The sequence below is a fragment of the Geotrypetes seraphini genome, chromosome 1, assembly GCF_902459505.1.
Source record: "Geotrypetes seraphini chromosome 1, aGeoSer1.1, whole genome shotgun sequence".
Taxonomy (NCBI): domain Eukaryota; kingdom Metazoa; phylum Chordata; class Amphibia; order Gymnophiona; family Dermophiidae; genus Geotrypetes; species Geotrypetes seraphini.
The window spans coordinates 23,278,135-23,303,583 of record NC_047084.1 but is presented as its reverse complement, the minus strand read 5'-3'; the positions used below and the strand labels follow the sequence as shown (position 1 = coordinate 23,303,583).

The following is a 25,449-nucleotide window of genomic DNA, read 5'->3' as shown; positions in this document are numbered from 1 at the left end:
CTCCGCCCATCCCCATAACCTTCATAAATAGCTATTTCATTTAATTAAGCTACTGAAGTATGTTAGATGCTCTGGCAGAGACTCATTTACAAAGTATGTATTCTTTGCAATTAACATTTCCAAATAAGCAAAGCATTTTATTAATTTGGAAATATTAATAGGGAAGAGCACATACTTTGTAAATGAGTCTCTACCAGAGCCTCTAATGTAAATATAAAATATAGCATATAAATATTCTAGCTGATGGGGATCCTCAAGCTCTGTCAGCTAAAGACTTCCTCCAAAGGTGGCCAAAACTCCCTTTTACCAAGCTTGTCAGGCAACAGTAACATCCTTGAACCACAGATGCTGGCAACCTAGTGGTTCAAGGATGCTGCTGCGACTACCAAGCTTGGTAGAAGGAGTTCTGAAAACCTTAGTAGGAGGTCCTCAGCTGGCGGTGCTTGGGAATCCCCACCAGCTACAGCAAGGGTCAGGACCAGTGTTGGACATGCTGGTGCCCAGGGAAAAAAATAAATGAGGGCCCCCCTGATCTCCTTTTCTCTCTACCTGTCCTCTAAGCTCTTCACCTGCCATTACTATCCTGCTGACAGACCCTCTCTAAATGCAGAATCAGGAATCACAAATTAGATATAACAATGTGCGTTTGTAGAGAAAAATCGAACTGGGAACCCCAAGAAGTTCAGTTCATCAGGTACTTCAACACTGGCGAAATAAAAATAGAAATGCATTTCCTTTTCTATTGAACACAATACAAAGACATCTGCTATACACATCTCCCAAAGCTAACATGTTTCAGTCAATTAATTAAAAATATAAAGCTATTTTTATCTTTGTTGTCTGAACATTTATTTTTCCATCAATTTGGTTCCAGTTTCTCTCTTTTGCTTTCCTGTCTTCCACAAATTCTCCTTCAACCAGCTGCTATCCATTTGTCTCTTCTTTCACCTATCTTGTTCCATTCCCTCACTACAACTGCCTCTGACATATCAAGCTCTCTGTTTAGATCTTTCCTCCCTTTTTTCTTTTATACCCCAGTCTCTCGCATTTCACCTTCTTTCTCCCTTCTCCTTTTTACTTTTCAGCTACCTATCAAATTTTCATCACCATTTCCATTTCCATTCCCTTCCATCTTCAGTTTACTCCCCATTACCTTATCTTTACCCACTGTAATCATTATCCTCTGCTCATTCATTTCCCTGCCAACACCCCTACCCGCCTCTCGCATATGGTGCCATCAATCCTAGCTTTTCTCTCCCTTCACCCTTCCTTCTCATGATCTGCTCCCTCTTTTTCTCCTCTCTACCCTTGAAGCCTGAAATCTCCCTGACTCTTCTACTCCATCCTCCCCCCCCAGCATCCTCCTGTCCCTTCTTTCTTCCTTCCTTCCTTCCTGTCCCTCTTACTGTGGTCTAGCATTTCTTCCTCTCTTTTCCCTCTCTCCCTTCCATTGTAAGGCATCCTCACTGCCTTCTGCCCCTGGATCCAACATCTCCCTATTTGTCTCCTCCCCCTCCTGCACAGCATTTCTTCCCCTCTCTACTCTTCACCATCTCTCTCTCAATCACTCCCTTACTCCACAGGGAGTGGGTAAAGAGAGAGATTGGATCCAGGGTGCATCTCTCCCACCCCCTCTACTGCCACATCCAACATTTCTCCCTCTCTCATCTCTCCCCCCTGTGCACCATCTCTTGCCCCTCCCCACTAGCCCCATGCCCAACATTTCTCCTTGTATTGCCCTTCTCCAGCCCCATGCCATATTTCTCCCTCCCTTCACTACTATGTCCAACATTTCTCCCCCTCACATCCCTTCTCATTCACATACAGGATCTGTCCCACCCTTTCCACCATCATGCCCAACATTTTTCCCTCTCTCATCTCTCTCTTCCTCATACCTTTCTACTTCTCTCCTCTCCACCATCATGTTCAACAGTTCTTTTTCTCCACCCACTGTACAGCATCTCTTTCTCTTTCCTCCCTCCCAATCCTATGCCCAACAGTTATCCCTCTTTCCTCCTCAGTAGCATATGGTGAGGGCTTTCAGGGGATTCATTGAATCCCCAGCTCTACAGCCCTTGTTTGCTTTATGCGTAATGCAGTTTGATAAGTTGAGTAGGCAGCCTGCTCAACCAGTCAAACTACATCAAACAAAAAGTAAACAAACCAAAAACAAAAAGTAGGGCTCTTGGGCTGGGGATTCTCTGAACTCCCTGAAGGCCCTGACAGTACTGATCTGAATTTGATTGACTGAGCAGCATCTGCCTGTTGCCTGCTCAATCAATCAAATTCAGAGCAGTGCCCTCAGGGCCTTTAGGGTGTGGGGCGAATCCCTTGAAGGCCTTGACTGCATGCCACTGTTCTTCCTTTCCCCATGTGCACCATCTCTCTTTCCCTCCCTCCCCATCCCCCCCTATGTCCCAACAGTTCTCCTATCTCCTCCCTCTCACTCTCTGTGCAGAATTTCTCAATTCCTCCCACCTCTGTGGCCAAAAATGTTCCCTTTGACTCCTCTCCTTCCCTTAACACCAAAAGGCCATGGGCAGCGGTTCCTACAAGATGCTGGAAGCTGAACCAAAAGCCTTTCCTCTGATGCTTTGAACATGGCAGAGGGAAGGCTTCCAGGTCAGCTGTCAGTAGCATGTAGTAGGAACCTCTTCTTGTGGCCTTTTGAAAACAGATGCAGAGAGCAAGTGCGGCGTGGCTGAATTATTGCAGGGAGGAGGATGCAGTACTTGGACAGCTTGGAGAACTCTGGTCAGGTACACTACTGTAGGAACCCTGCAGGAACTACTTCCTACTACTACTTATCATTTCTATAACACTACTAGACATATGCAGTACTGTTCATCAAAATATAGAAGAGACAGTCCCTACTCAAAAGAGCTTACAGTTTAGTCAAGACAAACAAACTGGACAAGAAAGTGCATCTATACACAGTGCTCAGGTGGGGGAATTACAGAGGGAATGATAAGATCCTGAATAGGATCCCCACAGGTTTCCCGCAAACCTGAAGGGAAACCCTGCGGGATTCTTGTAGACTCTGCAGGATTCCCACCTACCCCATTCCTGTGTAGCTGTTTAGTTGTGATCAATTAGCAAAGCAATGTCCAAGTAAATGATGAATCACTGCACCAATCCAGACAGCAGTTGCAATCTCTGTTGTTTCTTTCAGTCCATTATGGTGTCTTAAACTGGCAAGGGCTATGTTGATTTTATCCTCAGTATTATATGTTGGCCTCTTCCTAGCTTTTTCTAGAGCATCAGGAGCTTCCTCCATTGGTTCTTCTACCATATCATCTGAATCCCCCAGTTCTACTTCAAACACAGATCTCTCCATCATCTCTTGCTCTTCTGGTGGGTTGGTTTTTTTTTTTACTCTTCATTCTACGCTACTCTTCATCTTCCTTACTTTTTGCCAGCCTTTCCTTCTGTAGTTCTTGTCTTCTAGTCTCAGGGAGATCGACTGACCCAATCTGATGAGGTCCAACACTCCCAACTTTCTCTCCTTGATTTTTTTATAAAGGCTAACTCAATCACAGGAATCTTCTCTCTGCTGCAGTTACAAAGTATGTATATTCCACTGATACAGGCAGAATTACATCCCACATCAGTGCAATTCTTTATTTCATACTTGCAGGTAAGTAAGCCCATCGGTGTTTTGAGCTTCTCCATAAATCTGTTTTTCTCCTCCAGTTTTGCTCTGCCTACAAAATTTTTGCTGGCTTGTTCCCACATGGATTTCAACTTTGCTTTAACAGGTCTGTGTATTCACATTATGATTGGTTTATTTTATCAGCAAGTTCTAAGTCTTATCTTTTGCATGTTCTTTCCTTATGTCCCAGTTTCCACAGTGTATATTTCTAGCAGAGAATTTTCAAAAATTCTTAACACACACTCCATTCACAACATCTTTTTTTCAATAATTATAAATTTTACTATCGGAACTAGGATTCCACACATTCAGTAGATTTGACATCAAACAATTCTATATACTCTTTCTTTTTCTTGTTAAGCTGTTTATAACAGGCCCATTGAATTTTGGTTTTGCTTTGTACCACTGAGCTAGTCATTGACCAGTTCATCAATGCTTTAATTTTAACATAAGAATAGCCTTATGGTCCATCAAGCCCAGTAGCCTGTTCTCACAGTTGCCAATCCAGGTCACTAATACCTGGCCAAAACCCAAGGAGTAGCAATATTCCATGCTACCTATTCAGGGCAAGCAGTGGCTTCTCCCATGTCTTTCTCAATAACAGACTATGGACTTTTCCTCCAGGAACTTGTCCAAACCTTTCTTAAAATCAGCTATGCTATCTGCTCTTATCACAACCTCTGTCAATGCGTTCCAGAGCTTAACTATTCTCTGAGTGTAAAAAATTTCCTCCTATTGTTTTTAAAAGTATTTCCTTGTAACTTCATCGAGTGTCCCCTAGTCTTTGTAATTTTTGACTGAGTAAAAAAACGATCCACTTGTACCTATTCTACTCCACTCAGGATTTTGTAGACTTCAATCATATCTCTCCTCAGCCATCTCTTTTCCAAACTGAAGAGCCCTAACCATTTTAGTCTTTCCTCATACAAGAGGAGTTCCATCCTCTTTACCATCTTGGTCGCTCTTCTTTGAACCTTTTCTAGCACCACTATATCTTTCTTGAGATAAGGAGGCCAGAATTGAATGCAATACTCCAGATGAGGTCGCACCATGGAGCGATACAGGGACATTCAAACATTCTTAGTCTTATTAACCATATCTTTTTCAATAATTCCTAGCATCCTGTTTGTTTTTTTGGCCACCGTCGCACATTGGGCGGAAGGTTTCATCGTATTATCTACGATGATACCCAGATACTTTTCTTGGGCACTAACCCCCAAGGTGGACCCTAGCATCTGGTAACTGTGATTCAGGTTATTCTTCCCAATGTGCATCACTTTGCATGTGTCCACATTAAATTTCATCTGCCATTTGGATGCCCAGTCTTCCAATTTCCTAAGGTCCGCCTGCAATTTTTCACAATCCGCAGATGGGTTCATTACACTTCCTGCAAAAACGATCACAGGAGAGAATCTTTGAACTTTGAAGGCAGAGGAATCAGCTTTTTTTGAGTTCAATAATTTTTATTGACATTTAAATAGATCATATATAAATGAATGCAACAGTATAAGATAACATGAGTCAAATGTATGAGAAAATAAAAGGTAGAGAAGAAAAAAAAGCAGCAAAACAATATAGTGATATAATGAAAATAATCAATAATGCTACCAGGATCATAGATAAAAAACAAAAGGAATTGACCCCAAATTATCCACAAAGAAGAAAATCCAGAGCAAACCAAAAAAACTCTGTGGAGTGACGATGTTCCCAAATGGACTTTATTTGAAAGTATCAAAGTTTCAAAGGTACACTAAAATCATCCACATAAAATAATTCCATCCACATAAAAGTAAATCATCCACATAAGAGCCTTAAAGGACCTAGTCCGCTAGGGATACAGGACCCAACACGGTCCGCGTTTTGACAAAAAGTCTTCTTCAGGGGTCCCTGGGGGTCCTATAAAGGTGTGTACATGGGAAACAATTATTAATTTCCAGGTACTTTAGTTAGATTGTGAGCCTTCGGGACAGTAAGAGAATTTTTTAAGTACCTTCTTACTTCTCATTTATAATCTTAATGTATATTTTCTTCAAACCGCTTAGAACCTAAAGGATATAGCGGTATATAAGAAATAAATTACATTACATTACATTACTTACACATCTGATTACACATGCTAATTGGCACTTAACTGAAGCAACCTGTTATAGAATTGAGGGGAAGGCATGTATTTGAAAGAGGGTGTATACAGGGGTGGAGCACAGGCAGGATATAGGCAGGGCTCCCACTTAGATACGTACTGTACAGCATACTCTAAGTTATATAGGTACCTGTGGTGTTCATACATATTCCAGCTCTATGGCTGAGATAAGTGCAAACTTATGAATGTTATGTGTGTATATACTGGGTTATGTTAGCAAATCTATAAAGGACAGTAGGTGCCTACTTTCCTTTAAATAAGATTCTAGGTGCTCTGTTATACTAGGGGCCACTGAAATGTTCTCAGCCCAACCAAGAAGAGAATGATGTGGAGCCATGAAACTTACACATTATTCCACACTTTTCTTTTTCTTTTTTTTGTTTAAATCTTTGTTGATTTTCAAACTTTGATAGTGCAGTACAATTGGTAAATCATAAATACTGCATAAAACACACTAATAACTATACAATTATCACATTAAACAATCATTTACTCCCATCCTTATCTTAATTATTAATACAATAATACATATGATGTGATTTCAATATTATAATTAAATAATTTAACTCCTCAACGTACATTTCCCTTCCCCCACCCACCTACCCTCCCTAGATGTGTAAAGAAATCTAATGAAAAGGGAAGAAATATAACCCTTACTGTAATACAACAAAAGTAGTCAATGGACTCCATACATCATTAAAGGGCTTACTAGTCCCCAACATTCCGCCATCATTCTTTCATACTTATATGTGGTACATACATTTACCCACCAAAAAGTTTAATTAATCCTGTCATGGTTCTTCCAATTATGTGTGATCAGTTGAACACCTATTCCTGTCATGATCAGGAAAAGGTGACTTTTATACTTGTCTAACGGAAGCTTAACATGAAGTAACATACCAGAAATTACAGCCTCATAGGATAAGGGGATAGATGACCCAAGAAAGAGATTTATTTGTCCCCAAAATGACTTCCAGAAATTAAGTATCAGTGGACAAAAATATTACAGATGATCCAAAGTCCTTATATTAATATGACAATGCCAGCATCTATTAGATTTAGAATTAGCTATTTTTTGTAATTGAACTGGGATCCAAAAAATCCTATGTAATAAAAATAACCATGTTTGTTTCATAGATGCTGACTCTGTACATTTCAACCTCCAAATCCAAATTCGTGGCCAACGAGACACAAATATACTGTTTTATCTCGATGCGCCAAATAGAGAGACTATTTTTTGGCTTCTTATTATAAAATTCAGAAATCAATTTGTACCACTGGGCGGCCTGATGCCCTACTAGATTTGTCTGGTAGCAAAGGATTTGCAAGCTGTAATAAGTTTTTAAGTTTTTCCATTCAGGGAATCCACTCTGAATAGCCTGCTTCAACTGCAACCACCTATATTGTTGGGACTTTAGAATGCCAAATGATTGTTGCAGCCGTGAAAAATCAAGCAGTTTCTCATTAGATATAACATCATCCAATGTCCGAATATCTGCCTGCATCCAGTTCTTCCAGGCGATCCCAGAACCGCCTTCTTGAATCTTGGAGTTTAACCATAAGGACTGCAAAGTAGATTTCATTATAGGAACATCTGTTAGTTTATCAATAAATGTAATTGTTTTCCATGTATCCAATAAAATTATGTTGTCCTTAGCATATCTAGGTAGCCTGATACTTAATACATGAGATAGTCGCATAGGGAACATAATTTTCCATTCTAGATATAGCCAATCTGGAAGATGCTCCATGAGCTCAGGAAGGATCCAATGCATACCTTGACGCATTATATAGGCTATGATATGACATGAAATGGAAAGTGTTAAGAAAAGTGTGGAATAACTTTTAAGTTTCATGGCTCCACATCATTCTCTTCTTAGTTGTGTTGAGAACTTTTCTCAACGGCTCCTCATATACTTGCTTCCAAAAGGCCTCACAGCATCTAAACATACCAAGCTATAAATTCCTAGCTGTAAGATTCATAAAAGTCCAGTGGAGACTGCATTGTTGCAAAGAAGAACTATGCCAAGGATTTTTAACATTTGCCAACTGCCAAAACCAAACTACTAACAATGTACGACCTGATTTCTGCCCCCCCCCCAAAAAAAAAAAAACTCCAACAGGTGCATCAGTTTACACATACTATTCCTCTATGCTATAACCTTGTACTCAATTTGTGTACCGATTACACATGTAAATTTATATAATAGCATTTACTGGGTATGTGCACACTTATGTATGTAAGTGCTAGTTGAGCACTAAGGCCCATATTCTATAAATAGCGCTGGTATTTTAGGCGCCCTTATGCCCCCAAACTAAGTGAAAAATGCTGTTTAAATTATGTTTTAAACTGATTTTTAAGGCGCCTACCAGCACCCAAAAAATTGCGCTGGAATTGCACTTCCATAGGTGCTTTATGCCATCTAATGCCACTGTAGATGTGGATAATGCCTGAAATGACATTAGGCACCATAAAATGCCTACAGAGGCACAATTCACATCAAAGGTAGGTCCTGGAAATGTAGGTCTTGAAAACCCTGGCCACATTTTCGTCACCTACCTTTGCTGGAGGCGTGATCCTCTAAATGTCATTGTTCATGTGATTGACATACAATTGGCAGCCGCCAACAATGGCGCCATTTAGAGAATCCAGGCTTAAGTGCTAATTTATATTTTACCCAGCAGAAATTCAGCCAGAAACAATGCCGACCGGTTAAATAGTGCTTAACTGGTTAAATGTGGATATTCAGTGTGAGATTACCAGTTATCTCTGCTGAATATTCCCAATTAGCAGCTAAAAGTTAACCAGCTATATCATATGATAACTCGCAATTTTCAGTGCTGACCAGCCATGTTTAGTGGTCAAATTGGACTGTGCAAATAACAATCCTTATCTTTGGCTGCTATGAACTTAATCGGCTGTCACTGAATATTGAGTTGGCAGGTTAGCTTTATGCCAGCCCAAACTAACTGGATATTCAATGCTGGAAACAGCCCTGCATTGAGTATCCATGACCACCACCAACCATGGGAGTTAAACAGCCTGCCTCCCGTGGTCTGAATATCACAGGGGAAAGGCTTGGGCATAACTTATACAATACTGTAAATTACAGGCATAAGGCCGCATTTAGATGTGTCCGCGTATACCTGCTATTGGCATTGAGGGCCATTTTCGATATGATATCTAAATCCAAGTTTAGACATTTTGTGAACATGCACAAAATTCCAGTACCAAACATGCCCATTTTCAAAACTGCAAAATGTGCATCTTGTTGGTTGTTTTTTTTAAATTAAATGGCCATTTTTTAGATGTGTGTCTATCTTTTTGAATCAGTTTTGGAAAAAATAAAAACTAATCCAAATAAAAACCACACCAAACAAGCCATTGGGATGGAGGAGGGGGCCAACACTTTTAGTAGACTGGTCACACAGACATCACAGCAGAGCAGTGGGGCACCTTAGGGGGCACTTCAATGAACTTCACGTAGAAAAGCCCAGGTATATATCTTACCGTACCCCCTTATAGTGTATATAAGCCCTCCAAAACCTTCTGAACCCAACTCTACACCACACTAGTAGCTCTTATGCCTTCAGGCGTCACTTATATAGTAGGTTTTGGGTGGGCTTTGGAGGGCACACAGATTCTACCTTTAGTGTAGTAGTTAAAGTGGGAAATGGGCCTGAGTCTCCATCTCTGTGGTTGACTACACTGCCCATTGGGCTACTCCAGAGACCAGCTTGATGCTCTACTAGGACTGGCTATAATATCATACAGGCAGGTATGTACTGTTTCATTTACATTTTGTGGGATGGGTGTGAGGGAGGTCAGTGACCACTCAAGTTTCAAGTTTTATTAGGATTTTATATACCGCCTATCAAGGTTATCTAAGCGGTTTTACAATCAGGTACTCAAGCATTTTCCCTCTCTGTCCCGGTGGGCTCACCACTGGGGGAGTGTGTGAGGGGGGGGTCATGTTTATATCCCTCCAGTGGAAAACAAACAAAAGGCAAGTGAGATGTTTAATCCAAAGCCACAGTAACTTTATTGTATATAATCAGTAATATAAAGTCCCAATATAAAATGTTCATATGTAGTCCCAACTAGGATTCCAGTTTTGGCAATCTGGAATACTTTCCTCAGGGGACAAACAAAAAACTAAAAAAAACCCCATAAAACAAAGCATACAAAATGTAAAAATATTACATTAAAAATAAAACTAACTGTAGCAGTAAAAATAAATAAATGTGAGATTTGCGGTATAGATATGGATTTTTATGTTATGTTATGATTAATAAATTTAAAATATTTAATGAACATAGAGCACTTGCATAGACAATAAAACAAGGGTATGACTTACAAATTAAAAACCATAAGAACAATACATTAAAAGTGCAAAGTCAAAACTTACAAATGTCCATATGAAATGTTATATACAAGTAATCATAATTAAATACTTTGAAATTCAGTCATATAGAAGAATATACCTTTTTATAAAAAGATAAAAGAATGCCAGAGGAATAATAATCTGAAATGTTAGTACAGAAGACACAAGAGGTACTAAATGGAGTGAAAAGAAAATCAGATATAAAGTGCAATCACATAATCAAAGGAAATTGCAAGCATTATTTTTTTTATTTATTTTTTTTAATTTATTTATTTATAAAATTTTACAATATTTTCAAGCGTATACATCTTGTACAGTAAAGTGAGATCAAACAACATATTAAACTAAAATTGCAAAATTAATATTACTACAAGGAAATACTAATCTAGCTAATCTCACACTAGTCCTCAATTTTATTGGATCCATAATTAAGAGTAGAACATATATAATTCAAATTAATTAAATAAGAAAAATCCTTATCTGACTAAAGTGCAGGAAGCTAACTTTCCATGGACGTTGTTATTCCTTTTTCTAGACGTTTCATTGAGAGAAAGCTAATCAGTTGAGATGGCTCTGTAAATATATACTTCAATGATAAATATCTAACTACACATTTACATGGATATCTCAAAAAGAAAATACCCCCTATTTGAGTCACTCCAGGTTTTAGAATTAAAAATTCTTTCCTTCTTTTTTGAGTCTCTCTAGAGACATCAGGAAAAATCTGAATATGCTGTCCCAGGATATGCTGTCTTTGGATCTATTTTTAAGCATAATTTTAATACAATACAGCTTCTTATATTGCACAATTTTCAATAGGGAATAATTGCGGCTTACCGCAAGAAGGATTACATTTGCAATTCTAGATTGGCAGTGAGCAAATTTAACATAGATAATTAAGGGTTAGACTGCAGGTAGTGTTCATAACTACAAGGGGAAAAGGTATGTCTTTAGTCTTTTTCTGAAGAGACAATGTATGGGAATCTTTCCGCAGACGAGTTGGAAGACTGTTCCAGATGTATGGTCCAAGGAACTCAAAAGTGGCGTGAAAAAACATTTTCCAGTGTATTCTATAAGAAGATAGGAAGGGTATATTAAATCGTTGAGTAAGTCTTGAAGAAAGTGTGTAAGACTGGAATAGAAGTCACTAGTTTACTGGAGCTTTCTCCATAGATGGCCTTGTGGATCATATAAGCTAATTTATTTATTCAATTTTCTATACCGGTTTTACATGCATTTATTCAGGTACTGAAGCAGTTTTCTCTCTCTGTCCCGGCAGGCTCACAATCTATCTAACGTAGCTGGGGCAATGGGGGGATTAAGTGACTTGTCCAGGGTCACAAGGAACAATGTGGGTTTGAACCCAGAACCTCAGGGTGCTGAGGCTGTAGCTTTAACCACTGCGCCACACTCTCCCCATTTGAAGTGAATACAGTTTTTGACAGGTAACCAGTGTAGTTTTAGCAGTAAGGGACTAACCCTTTCATAGCAGCTGGATGGAAAAATTAGTCTAGCCGCTGTGTTTTGGAGCAGTTGCAGATGTTTCTGTTCTCTCTCTGTAATGCAGTAGTAGAGGGAATTGCAGTAGTCCAGGTTGGGTACAAAGACAGCTTGTGTTATCATCCTAAAGTTGTCTTGTATCAGAGCTGGTCTAACCAAGCTTAGTTGTCAGGAATGTGATCTGGCTCCTGAAGAATAAAGAGGAGTTTGATATTCTGAGTACTTTGCCTATAGACAGCAACAGTTCTTTGCAAAGTAGTAGACTGTTGTCCCCAAACCAGAGTATTTTAGTCTTTTGTTTGTTGATCTTCAGATAGTTGGTCTGGGCCCACATACACAATAGCTCAACTGCTGTGCATAATCACCATAATAAAGTTATGAGTACACGGCAAAGTGCATGGACAATGAAACTAAAACAGGTATAATACAAAAAAGCTAAAAGCAAATGTAAAGTGCATAAATGCCAATGATAGACTGGTTGTGCAAAACGCCAACTGAAACGCAGAATAACGCCCTCCTTGAAACTGCTTTAAGGGGAGAGGTTGGCACAGTGGTTAAAGCTATAGCCTCAGCACCCTGAGGTTGTGACCCCAGGCAAGTCACTTAATCCCCCCCATTGCCCCAGATAGATAGATTATGAGCCCACCAGGGACAGACAGGGAAAAATGCTTGAGTACCTGAATAAATTCATGTAAACTGTTCTGAGCTCCCCTGTAGAACAGTATAGAAAATTGAATAAATACAGTAAAACTAACTATGAGACAAACTAAATAAGAAAGTCAGCATCAAAAATATGACTAGAAAATTTTGAATGAAGGGTCATAGGGACAATAGATTCATAATTATACCTGGGAGAAACTGAAGAAGACTCAAAAGCAAAGACCAACAAATTTGTTTTTACAGTTACAGGTTAGTTTTATTTTTAATGTAATGTTTTATGTTTTTTAGTTCTTTTATTTGTCCCCGGAGGAAGGCATTCCAGACTGCTGAAACTAGAATCCTAGTGGGGACTACGTACAGATATTTTATACTAGGACTTTATATTACTGATTATACACAATAAAATTACTGTGGCTTTGGATTAGACATCTCACTTGCCTTTTTGTTTTCTACATGATGTAAGGCAAGACTTCTGTCCTTTGGTTTTCTTATATATCCCTCCAGTGATCATCTGGTCAGTTTGAGCAACTTTTTGGCACTTATTTGTTATAGGTCTACAAAGGGGTGCTGAAAAGTTCTCAGTCCAAGAATAAATTCATGTAAACCATTTTGAGCTCCCTGGGGAGAGCGGTATAGAAAATTGAATAAATAAACCAACTAACTTCCTAAATTCTGAGCGTTATATTGCCACTGTAGCCAAAAAGAGTGTTATCTCAATTCATTAAGTGCCAATTTGCAGAAACAAAATTCTGTGTTTTGACATCGTTTCAGATCATTGATTGAACCATATCCACATCATTCTCTTCTTGGTTGAGCTGAGAACTTTTCAGCATCCCCTCATAGCTCCAAATGCCCAAATTGTGCCCTGGACATATTCTTAAATGTTTGATTATGGCAGAAAAATGTCTAGTCATAAGTCCACCCTAGTCTTGCTCACACCACACCTCTATCATGCCCCCTTGAGATTTAGACGAATTACTAATCAACAGCATAGAAAGCTGTCTCAAAAACAGGTTTTGAAAATAGCGACTTGGAAGGGTTTGGCAAGAAAAATGTCTATCTGTCCCTTTATGCAAAAAAAATAATTCAAAATTCCACTGTCCAAAATAGCAAAATTCAAAACAAAAATTGGAATTCAACTCAAGTTAACTATAACTCATTTAGACAAATAAATAAATAGGTCATCTGTAGAAAGGAGGCAGGACCTCAGACCATATTGTTGTATCTCATACCGGCCAATGGCCATCCAGCCAATACAAATTGTGGTTTAAAAAAAATTTTTATTGAGTTTTCAAAGCTGCTAAAAAATGCAATACAATATACATACAAATAATAATAATCATCATATATGCACTTATAATCAATCAGTATCCATACAACAATAAAAAAAACCCCACCCAACTAACATTTTCATCAGAGAATGAAATCACACAAAAGATATACCCCCCCCCCGGATGTGTATGTATTATACCACAGAAATGAAGATAAAATACAACTAAAATGAATAAACAAAAGATGTCAATGGGCCCCAAACTAACTTGAATATCTTAGAATGCCCCAGCATATCCACATTCATCTTCTCAAACTTATAACTAAAGCATAAATTCGTCTACCAAAAAATAAAACGAAGGCGATCCCAATTTTTCCATTTACGGGTAACCATTTGCATGGCTATCCCAGTCATAATAAGGAAAAGCCGACATATCTATTCAATGAGGGTTTAAGATGCAATATCATCCCGCATATGACTACCTCATATGTCAATGGAATTGATGATTCCAATATGGTATTAATCTGTCCCCATATTGACTTCCAAAAGTTGATTATCAAAGGACAATAGAACAACAGATGATCCAATGTCCCAATGTCTAGATGACAGTGCCAGCATCTATTAGATTTAGAACTGTCTAACTTTTGTAACCTAACAGGGGTCCAAAAAAGATCTATGCAACAAGAAAAAACATGTTTGTCTCATAGATGCTGACGCTGTACATCTCATCCTCCAAGTCCAAATTCGTGGCCATTGAGTAGCAGAAATTTGCTGCTTTATCTCAATGCTCCAAATGTATTTTAGACTAGTTTTTGTTTTTTATTTAGATATTCAGATATTAATTTATACCACTGGGTGGCCTGATGTCCTAGGAAATCTGTCTGGAAGCATAGGACCTTCAAGCTATAATAATTTTTTAGATTTCGCCAATCAGGGAACCCCTTCTGAATGGCTTGCTTCAACTGCAACCACTTACAATTTTGAGACTTTGAAATACCAAATGATTGTTGCAGTTGTGAAAAATCAAGCATTTTCCCATTTGATAAAAGATCATCTAGTGTACGTATACCTGCCTGCATCCAGTGCTTCCAGAAGATTCCAGACTCGCTAATTTGAATCTTGGAGTTTAGCTATAAGGATTGATAAGTGGATTTCTCTATTGGAATATCTGTTAAGTTGTTAATAAATTGCAAGGTTTTCCAGGTGTCAAATAAAATACTATTGTCCTTAACATATCTGGGTAACATGATACTCAAAACATGAAACAATCATAATGGGGATAGCTCCAATCAGGGAGATGTTCCATGAGCCCAGGAAGGATCCAATACATACCCTAACACAGTATATAAGCCTGATGGTACCTATAAAAGTTTGGGAAATTTACCCCACCTGCCACAATTGGTATTTGTAAAGATACTAAAGCAATTCTCGCAGTTTTACCCAGCCAAATAAATTTTGTAAGAATACTATTTAGCTTCTTATAAAAGGACCCCTGGAAATAAACCACAGGCAAAATCATCATCTTAACATTTTGGACTCTCTCCCACCAAGACAGATGCAATGGGTTCCATTGCTCACACATTTCTGAGACCTTTAGCAATAAAAATTTTTCATTTACTTTCATCGTGTCTTCCAATGTTCTTTGAATCTAAATACCTAAATATTTTATACCCTCTTCTTTCCAAAGAAAAGGGAATGAGTTAAATAATCCTTTTGGACAGTGTACATTTAGCGGAAGAACCTCCGATTTACTCCAATTTATTTTATATCCTGAAAATTTCCCAAATCTATCAATCAAATCCAATAAATGTGGAATGGTAGTTTCAGGATTCCTCAAATGAAGCAAAATATCATCTGCATAAGCAGAGACCTTATATTCCTGACCTGCATAAGGAATACCCTGAATCTCCTTTGCCTGCTGTATAGCCAATAACAAGGGTTCCAGAACAATATCAAACAGTAAAGGAGATAACAGACACCCTTGTCTAACTCCCCTCTCCAGACAGAAATGTTCTGAAAAAGTATTATTATTATTTTTCTTAATAATCTTTATTCAATTTGAAACACTTTCAATAAGTGGAAACAACATAAATTATACATTTAACACTTTAGACATCACTTATAATTTTACAAAATTCATAAAGAACATTACCCTCCCCCCCTCCTAATCTTTATCATTAAAGTAATTATAAAATTTATCATATGTTCAGTTATATTATACATATTTTAAACATAAGTTATACATATGATTAATCAGAAATACCACCCTTCTCTCCTATTATCATCTGTATAAATAATAAATTAAAAGACCTTATAATCCTCCCTGGATGTGCATTTTATCTAACAAAAAATCATAACTATAATAATTCTACAAAAGACGACAATGGGCCCCAAATTAAGTTAAAGTTTTTGTATTCCCTAATAAATCAGCGTTCATTTTCTCATATTTGTAAATTAGACATAAACTTGCCCACCAGAATGTAAAGTTGAGACGATCCCAGTTTTTCCAGTTTCGTGTAATCATTTGTATAGCTGTGCTAGTCATAATTAATAAATTATCAGTAAGATAGTATATCAAACCTCATGCTCATTTGTTCTCTCATATGAATTAAATGTATTCTTTATAGAAAATTTCAAAAGTTAAAAACAAATCATGAACTATTTCATTAATTACCATAAAATCCAAATCAACTAGTAATTGCAGGAAAATAATACTATAAATCTAGTATTTCATTAAAAAAAGCAAGAAATTCAAATAAAATATAAAATGTTATATAGCTTCACAATATATGTTTAAGTCTCATAACAAAAAACCTCCATCCCATACTTGACTTAAATATTAAACATCCTTCTGCAAACTCCTCATAGAGTTATTAAAGACATATCATAAGCATTCAAGCAGAAAGAATACTTATATGCATTCCAACCTGTTTACTAAGTGTTAAAATAAAATCAGATAAATCAAAGGAAGAAAATCAAAGGAAGAGAAAGTGAATTTACATAAGTTCAAATATTTTTCATTAGGATACATTATCTATACCATTCGACTCCTACAAACTTTATTCGAAGCATGGAAATAAATTTTTCGTTCCTCTACCGGAAGCATTTTTAAAGGGCGGAACATCTTATTTTCAGTCAATAACAACAAAATAAGGGCTCCCTATACATAGTCACGTCAACGGCCGCTCCACGTCAAAAGTATTATTAATATACTAGTTTTTTAGCCCGTTACATTAACGGATGCTAGAATAGATGTGTAGACTTAGGCATTTCTTTCTCTCTTTCTGTATATGTGTCTTTCTTTCTTTCTCCCTGCTCCCCTTTCTTTCTGTCTTTTCTTTCTGTCTCTCCCCCCTGTCCAGCAGTAACCCTTCTCCCTTCCTTTTACCTCCCCTCTGTCCAGCAGAACCCCTTTCCTGCTCCCCCTGTCCAGCAGTAGCCCTTTTCTCTCTGTCCAGCAGTACCCCTTCCCTGCTCCCCCTGTCCATCAGTAACCCTTCTCCCTTTTTTTTACCTACCAATATTCCCATTTCCCCTTTTACCTTTCCTATTTCCACCTTTTTCACCCCATCCAGCATCATTAGAGTACATGTTGCATTGTTGGTGTTCCAGTGTCTCCTCTGCCTTGGTCTGGGCCGACTATTGTGGGCCAGGATTGCCAGGGGTGCCCTGTGGGACAGGCAGGGGCAAGGGTCAGCAGAGGTGGGGGAGTTCTGGGTGGCAGCGTGAGTTCACTCTGGTGTGGGGCCTCTGCCGGGTCATAGGGAGCTGGTGTCTGCCACAGCCGCCACCACCAACATGTCTGCCCAGGCGAGCCGCAGCGCTTTCGTCTGTGTGCAGCGCTCAGGCGTCACATCGCGCGACGGTCCAGGCCTCGCACTGCCACATCTTTCCTGGGCCGCGACGGAGAGGGCAAGGGGTGCTAGCGGCCGGCAGCCGCCGCTACGCACCGCCTTCCGCCTCAAGCCGCCACAGCCTCCTCCCGGCAGCCGCCGCTCCGCACTGCCTTTGCACTGCCTTGCTGCGGCAGCGTCTAAAGAAACTTTGGCCGGTAGGGCCGTATTGTGAGGTGGAGAGCAGGGAAACTTGTCTGGCGCGCATGCACACTTGTGCCGCCACATCCCGACAAAAAAGGGATCAGGGAACACGCAGCGCGAGTGCGCATGCGCGCTTAGCATTTTATTATTAAGACTAGTCTTATAGCCCGTTACATTAACGGGTGCTAGAATATATGTGTGTGTGTGTCTCTCTATTTCTTTCTCTCTCTCTCTCCTTAGCCGCTTTCTTTCTTTCTGTCTTTCTTTTTCCTTGGCTGTCCATCACCACCCCTTGCCTGCCCCCCCTGTCCATTCTCCCTTCCCTTTTACCTCCCCTGTGTCCACCACCACCCCTTCACAGCTCTCCTTATGCAGCAGCAGCCCTTCTCCCTTTGTTTTACCTCCCCCCTGTCCAGCAGCACCTTCCTTCTCCCCCTGTCCAACATTAGTCCTCCGTTCCTTTTTCTTCATCCCCCCTGTCCATCAGCACCTCTTTCCTTCTCCCCCTGTCCGGCAGTAGGCGTCCCTTCCTTTTTCTCCCCCCCTCCTCCTTCTTATCCCTATGATACACTTACCTTGCTCTGCCTCTGTTCAGAGGCTCCCGACAGCCGCCCAGTTGCACCCATTGGAAAAGTTCCCTCTGCGGCATCCCGCACCCCACCTGACGCGACTCCCGCTGTCTTTCTTTCTGTCTGTCTCTGTCCCTGGCCCCCTTTGTCTGTTTGTCTTTCTGTATATCTCCCTGCCCCTGTGTCTTTCTTCTTTTCTTTCTGTCTCCCTTCCTCCCTCTGTCTGTCTGTCCGAAGCAGCATTCCCTCCCCCTCTATTTCCCTCCCCCCACACCAGTTCCCTGTGCACGTGTACCTGCCCCTGTGTCTTTCTTCTTGTCTTTCTGTCTCCCTTCCTCCCTCTGTCTGTCTGTCAAAAGCAGCATTCCCTCCCCCTCCATTTCCCTCCCCCCCACACCAGTTCCCTGTGCACCTGCCCCTGTGTCTTTCTTCTTGTCTTTCTGTCTCCCTTCCTTCCTCTCTCTGTGTGTGCAAAGCAGCATTCCCTCCCCCTTCCATTTCTCTCCCCCCACACCAGTTCCCTGTGCAGCAGCATTAGCGTTTCCTCTACCCCCTTTCTCTTCCCACAGTCGCGACTACAAACGCGGGCCCGAGTCCTTTGCCGCCCCCCCCCTTCCCTTCCCTTCCCGTGGGCCCGACTACACATGGCGATTCAAACAGCGTGTGCATCAGTCTTCACACGATGCTTCGGGTCCTTCTACTGCCCTGATTTACACTGGCATGTCCGGAGCAAATCAGGGCAGTAGAAGGGTCCGAAGCAGCGTGTGAAGAGTGCTGCACACACTGCTTAAATCGCCAGTCGGGCCCGCGGTAAGGGAAGAGGGGCGGCGGCAAATGACTTGGGTCCCGGGCAGCGGAAAGTTGCTGGGCTCCTCGGTGGGGGTGCTGAGTGGCCGCGATCCCTCTCCTCCCAGACACCCCCCCCGGAGGAACGGAGATCTGCGGCTACAGCCGCTGGCTTCGGCGTCTTCTATCCACTGCGGCCAACCCTAGCGGAAACAGGAAGTAGTCAGAGAGGGCGGGCCGCAGTGGACAGAAGACAGCAAAGCCAGCGTTAGCGCAGTGCAGCGCTTTTCTCTTTATTTTTAAAAGCGGGTGAAGCGGGTGAGCCGGCGAGAAGGAGGAGGTGGTGGTTTTGGCAGTGAGTGAGGGCGGGAGGGGGGGAGTCGCCGGCTGTGCTGTGCTTTCCCGATCTGTCCGTCGCATACGCACTCTGGCCACGGACCTACGGATCAGGGATTACAGATCACGCAGGTCTGAGTGTGCATGCGCGGCTAGCTTTTTATTATATAGGATAATCTGGCAGAAGGGGAACTATACAAGGTCTGAATCATTTGTATAAATCCGGAACCAATACCAAACCAATCCATTGCTTGATACATAAAGGTCCATTCCACATGATCAAAGGCCTTCTCTGCATCCAAGGACACAGAGAAGGCCGGATCTTCCATGGCTTTTGTTAAATTTAGCATGTAAAAAGCCAATCTGGTGTTATTTGAAGAATGTCTTTGAGCAACGAAACCCGTTTGATGCATACCGATAATATAAGGGAGAGCCTTAGCCAAGCGCAGAGCCAATAACTTAGCCAGAAGTTTTCCATCTACATTAATCAAAGAAATATGCCTGTAATTTGAAACCAACATGGGATCTTTATTTGGCTTTGGCAAAACAATAAGAGATTTTGCCATAGTACCTATAATGCAACCTTTAGTTAGTTGAGCCTGATATAAATTTAAAAGATGAGGTAATAGGGTAATTTGGAATGATTTATAAAACTCTACAGTGAAACCATCACCACCTGCAGCGGATCCAACTCTAAGGGACTTCAACACTGTTTGAAGTTCTCTCAGTGATATTGGCGCCTCAAAATTTCCTTTTATATGCTCGGGAATTTTTGGTCCCTTGATTAACTTTAAAAACTCTAAACCTTCTAGTTCTTTATTTGAATAAAGCTCAGAAGAATATAAAGCTTTATAAAAGTTCAAAAATTGTTTTAAAATAGTTCCAATTTGAGAATGAGTATCACCCTGCTCATCTTTAATAGCCACAATCTATACTTTCCTTTTTTTCGCTTTGAGGTAATTGGCCAATAATCTTCCCGCTTTATTTGAGTTTCCATAATAGCCTGTTGAGAAAACAAATCTTTCCTAGCCAGTTGAGAGGAAATCTTATTGTATTTATATTTAGCTTTTAAGAGGGCCTGCAAAGTAATTTGTTCCCATTTCGAGGCCAATTGTGACTCCAAATTGTGTTTTTTTTAATCATCGGTCCTCGTCCATCACCTCCAATGCATGTGCAACATTCAGCAAATTGTGCAAAAACAGCAACTCATCTATTATTTAGGGATCCTTTTACAAAGCCGCGCTAGGGCCTTAACGCACGAAATAGCGCGCGCGCTAGCCGCTACCGCCTCCTTTTGAGCAGGCGGTAGATTTTCGGCTAGCGCACGCTAATCCGGTGTGTGCGCTAAAACCGCTAGCGCGGCTTTGTAAAAGGAGCCCTTAGTTATTTGAATATCAAAAATTTATGAATATAAAAACCACTTATCTTAGTGGTCACAGGAACTGATTTATTTATTTGTCTAAATGAGTTATAGTTAACTTGAGTTGAATTCCATTTTTTGTTTTGTATCTGTCCCTTTATGCCATTTTTTGGATGTTTTTCTTTTTGAAAAATGAGCCCCAAGGTGTACATGGGCATGCCTAAATGTAAGCAAGTAGATGCTGACTTCAACTAGTGTTCTATAATAGAATCTTGGCACCAAGGGCTCCTTCTACTAGTGTGCGCTTAGTGCGCGCTACAATGCCATGCATGCTAAACACTAACGCCTCCATAGAGCTTGCGTTAGTATTTTTCATTTAGCGCGTGGTTAGCGCGCACTAAAAATGCTAGCGCACCTTAGTAAAAGGAGCCCCAAGAGTGTGGCGCAGTGGTTAAAGCTACAACCTCAGCACCCTGACGTTGTGAATTCAAACCCAAGCTGCTCCTTGTGATCCTGGACGTCACTTCATTGCCCCGGGTACAAGCAAATAGATTGTGAGCCTACTGGGACAGACAGGGAAAAATGTTTGAGCACCTGAATAAATTCATGTAAACCATTCTGAGCTCCCCTGGGAGAATGGTCTAAAAAATTAAATAAATTATAGAACTGACACTCAGCATGCTGCATCTGGGTGCCCATTTACAGAATTGATCCTGGTAGGACAAAACAGGTCTGATTCCTTCATGACATGTGGGCATTTGTTAGCTCCAAGCCTGAGTGTCCCTGATGGTTTGACAACACTTTTCATCCTGAACTATGGTTACGTAACAATACCAACTTCAAGTTTTCATGGACAATCCTACCAGTGCCGTGTTTTCTGGGATTTCCACTGTTCATTTCTTTAGGCAAAATAAGATTATGATTAGTAGAATTCATTATGATCCCAATTTAAAAAGAAAAGGTATTGACTCCATTTTCTAATAACCGTGCCAGCATGAAGGACTCCTGGTCTTGTCCAGTGGACTTAACTGGTGTTTAGAGGGTTAAGGCAATGACCAGATAGCAGCCTTTTGGCACAAGACTGCCCCTCATCAGAAGGAAGGATATAGTTGTATAAGCTGCTGACTTAACAATGGCTCACATATCCCTGGGGGACAGTCTGCAAACAGATTTCATCTTGCTTTCTCTTGTACTTTTCGAAACTTCCTGTTTTCTCACGGCCCTTTTGGACAGTTTACAGTCCTTCTCTCTTGTTCGTTCTCTCTCTCTCTCAGTTTGAGGAAAGGAACACCCTTCTTATTCGAAAAAATAATAAAGGAAGGCAAGGGAAGGACAGCACAGCAGCGGCCTTTGTGCCTCACAGCAGGCTTCAGTCTTCTTCTGTTTCTCACAGCAAAATCAAAGCAAAAGGAAAAGGACCTTACAGTACACAGCGACCTGCATGAAACATAATCTATAGCAAATCAGGCTTTTATCTATAACAGGCTATAGACAATGTACAAATTACAAGAACACAGGCACTGCAGGGTTGTAACAAATATGCCAAACTTGCAACAGGCCTTTCCATCCTTATTAAACACGTTGTTGGAACACAAATTACCATATTAGTTATAAATGGGTCTATCTACTAATTTGTACTAAATTTAATCCACATTGTTAAATTGTGTTTGTGTGAAAATGGACCACTGTGTGTGGCAAATCTCCTTAACACATTTAAGCAGAAAAAAATATACGGGCATTAAATTTAATATGGTCACATTGTAATACATGCAAATACCATGGCAACTAGCTCATTAGCCTTTCCTCAGTATTTATAAAATTACAGAAAACCTATTGCAGGCATGTTTCCAATGTAAATTTATCACTACCTTTGGAAGTATAAGTAAGGTATGCCAACTCAATTGGTATATTAGAAGTTACAATGGAGGAAGGCAGTATTCTAGGCCTTTATTCTGAATGGAAATCCACTCAAGCACTTGACCAAATCCCTGGTGTCTTCCAACTTTTTTTTATCTCTCAACTGATGGCCTCCCTTTATCTACTTCCTCCCAAAAATAAAGCAAGGCCCCAGATCTCACCTCTTTTCCAATTCTCTTATGTAAAAAAGGCCCCATTTGCCAACACACACATCTTTCCAGTCTGCACTAAATAAAGAAAGGCCCAACCCCTTTTCCTATTTCCCTCTTCTAAATGCCCCTATTATGGATATCTATTGTGGATATCTTCCTAGCCAGTGTCTTTATATCATCTAATGATTCAACCCCCAGCTCAGTAATAATGCTATATTAATGCAAATTAGTAAAGAGATCACAACATTCGTTCTGTTCAGGTTCAATGAGTGATGGTACAAATCAATTATTGGAATGATAATGGTATTCTCTGCTATAGACAAGATTTAAAAATAATTTAAAAATGTGGGGCACAACTATGCAAAGGATTTCAAGTCAGTTGGTTTTGTTTTTTTTAATACATTTTTTAAATGTATATCTTTTGCTCAAAGCCTTAATTTTTTGCAATTTCTGAAAGGGGCACATGCTTAAAGAAAAAAATCATGCAGGTTCTTGTCAAGATTTGCTTCTAAGTGCTGGATATGAAGGAAAACATTATACAGGATGTCTAGATAGTACGGGTGAATTGGCAGTGATCTGGGCCTCCGGGCACTGGAATGGGATGGTTCATCGTGGCCATTTCATCACAGCTACGATGAAATGGCTGTGCTAATTGTCCCCCTCCATCGAAGCTGCAGTCACAGGAGCAGGCCACCATGGGGCAGGTGGATCGCCAACAGGGAGGAGGTGGATTGCAGACATGGAGGCAGCTGCACTGAATCATCCCCTTCAAGGAACAGAGATAGGTGCTGGCAGATTGCAGACAAGAAAGAGAGGGGGAGGGAAGAACTTTAGATTTTAACTCCGGTTTTATATTTGGAGTATATCAAATAAATTGAACTTGGGGGGGGGGGGGCATCACCCGAAAGGTGAATCATCCCCTTCTGGGAGAGGAGGAAGTGGATTGCGGACAGGGAGTAAAGGGGGAAGGAAGAATTTTGGGGAGGTGTGGGGGGCATCGCCCTCCTCCCCCCCCCCCACACAGTACTGTACAGTCAACCTGAGATTCCTGCCCTACTGTAGCTCCTAAACCCATCGAATCTTCGCGGCTGTTTCATCACAGTTCAGCGATTCAGCACTGCAATGACCATGCTGAACTGGCCATGATGAATTGTCCTAGACTCCTGGGCACTAAGGGTCATGTGTGTCTAACCACCTTTTACCAACTGCTTATAAGCACTAAATCTGCAGCTGCAGGGATTGCTCAGGTGCCTCACACTGACTTCAGGCTTGGCTTGTGCCTTTTATATGCTAAAAAATAACTTGTAGTTTGTACTTTTTTAGCACTGAGGGCGAGTTTGGTGGTGGAGAGTAGACATGCCCTACGCTTATCAGTTAGCACATGGGCATTGGTGTGCAGTGCCCGATTAGCACAAGATTATTATGAGAGCCCTCACCACCTACAAAATAGATGGCAGTAAGGGCTCAGGCGCTAATGGCTATGCGCTAACTTCAAAATTAGTGCGTGATCATCAGTGAGAAAACCAAAATTGCCATAATTTTAGAGCTACCCTAAAAAAATGGCTTTAGCATACATGAAACCCACATGCTAAAAATGGCACAGCCCACTTTTTAGTGCATCTTTTGTAAAGAGGGCCCCTAATTTTGCACCCAAGGCAATGGATGGTTAAATGATTTGCCAAAGATCACAATGGAGCAGCAATGACTTATATAACCTCCCCTTTTTACTAAGCCGCGATAGAGATTTTTACCGCAGCCCGGACCGCTAAATGCTTCAACGCTGCTCCGATGCTCATGGAATTCCTATGAGCATTGAAGCATTTAGTGCCCCAGGCTGCAGTAAAAACCTCTATCGCGGCTTAGTAAAAGAAGGCCTAAATTAGGCATAAAATTTTTGACATTCTAAAGAGGCAACTTGTTATAAAATCAAGCCCATAATGTTCTATACTTGTCCAATTGATAATTTTTTAATATTAAAGTCCAATGTCTGCTGGTTTCTGATCTGCAAATGGACATCCATTTTTACACTTCTGTTAGTATTTCGCAGGGTAACTCATTTTTCTCTTTGTGTTTTGAACAGCTATGTGGAAAAGAATTTAACAGAATGCACAATTTAATGGGTCACATGCATTTGCACTCAGACAGCAAACCATTCAAGTGTCTCTACTGTCCCAGCAAATTCACCTTGAAAGGAAACCTTACAAGGCACATGAAAGTCAAACATGGCATTATGGAAAAAGGATTTAGTTCCAAAGGTAAGAATAATTAAACTGGTCAGGTATACACATCTCTATCAAATCCATAAGCTGCATATCACTAAAATGTACAATAAGGACCCCTTTTACAAGTTACATTTACAGCAGCAGCATCGCTACTGCGGCTTTATAAAAGGGGTCATAAAGATCCATGATACAAACTTTTCTTTGGTTTCGTTTTTCATTCCAATTTCAATCATTTTGGTTTTTCATTTTGTTCTGTTAGTGCAAACTAAAACTATTTAGTGCTTGTTAAAATGTAACCACTAATAATTCTTTAGTCACCAATTCTTATATCGTTATTTGAAATATTCACTCATTATTTTTTACACATTCTTTATAGTTGTTATAATCATTCATTCACTTTTAACACTGAAGTTCTTCAGTATGCCACACTAAACTTGCAGATTTGTTGAAATCTTGGTGTGGT

The 25,449-nt window shown here is 40.3% G+C and overlaps 1 protein-coding gene across 1 annotated transcript in view; it reads left to right on the top strand.

The window, feature by feature from the left end:
- The window catches only part of ZNF366 (zinc finger protein 366), a 276,041-nt gene that overhangs the window by 246,652 nt on the left and 3,940 nt on the right, over nt 1-25,449 (top strand). The window contains exon 7 of the mRNA XM_033929137.1: nt 24,845-25,019. Coding sequence (XP_033785028.1) covers nt 24,845-25,019 — 175 coding nt within the window. The remainder of the gene's footprint in view (nt 1-24,844; nt 25,020-25,449) is intronic.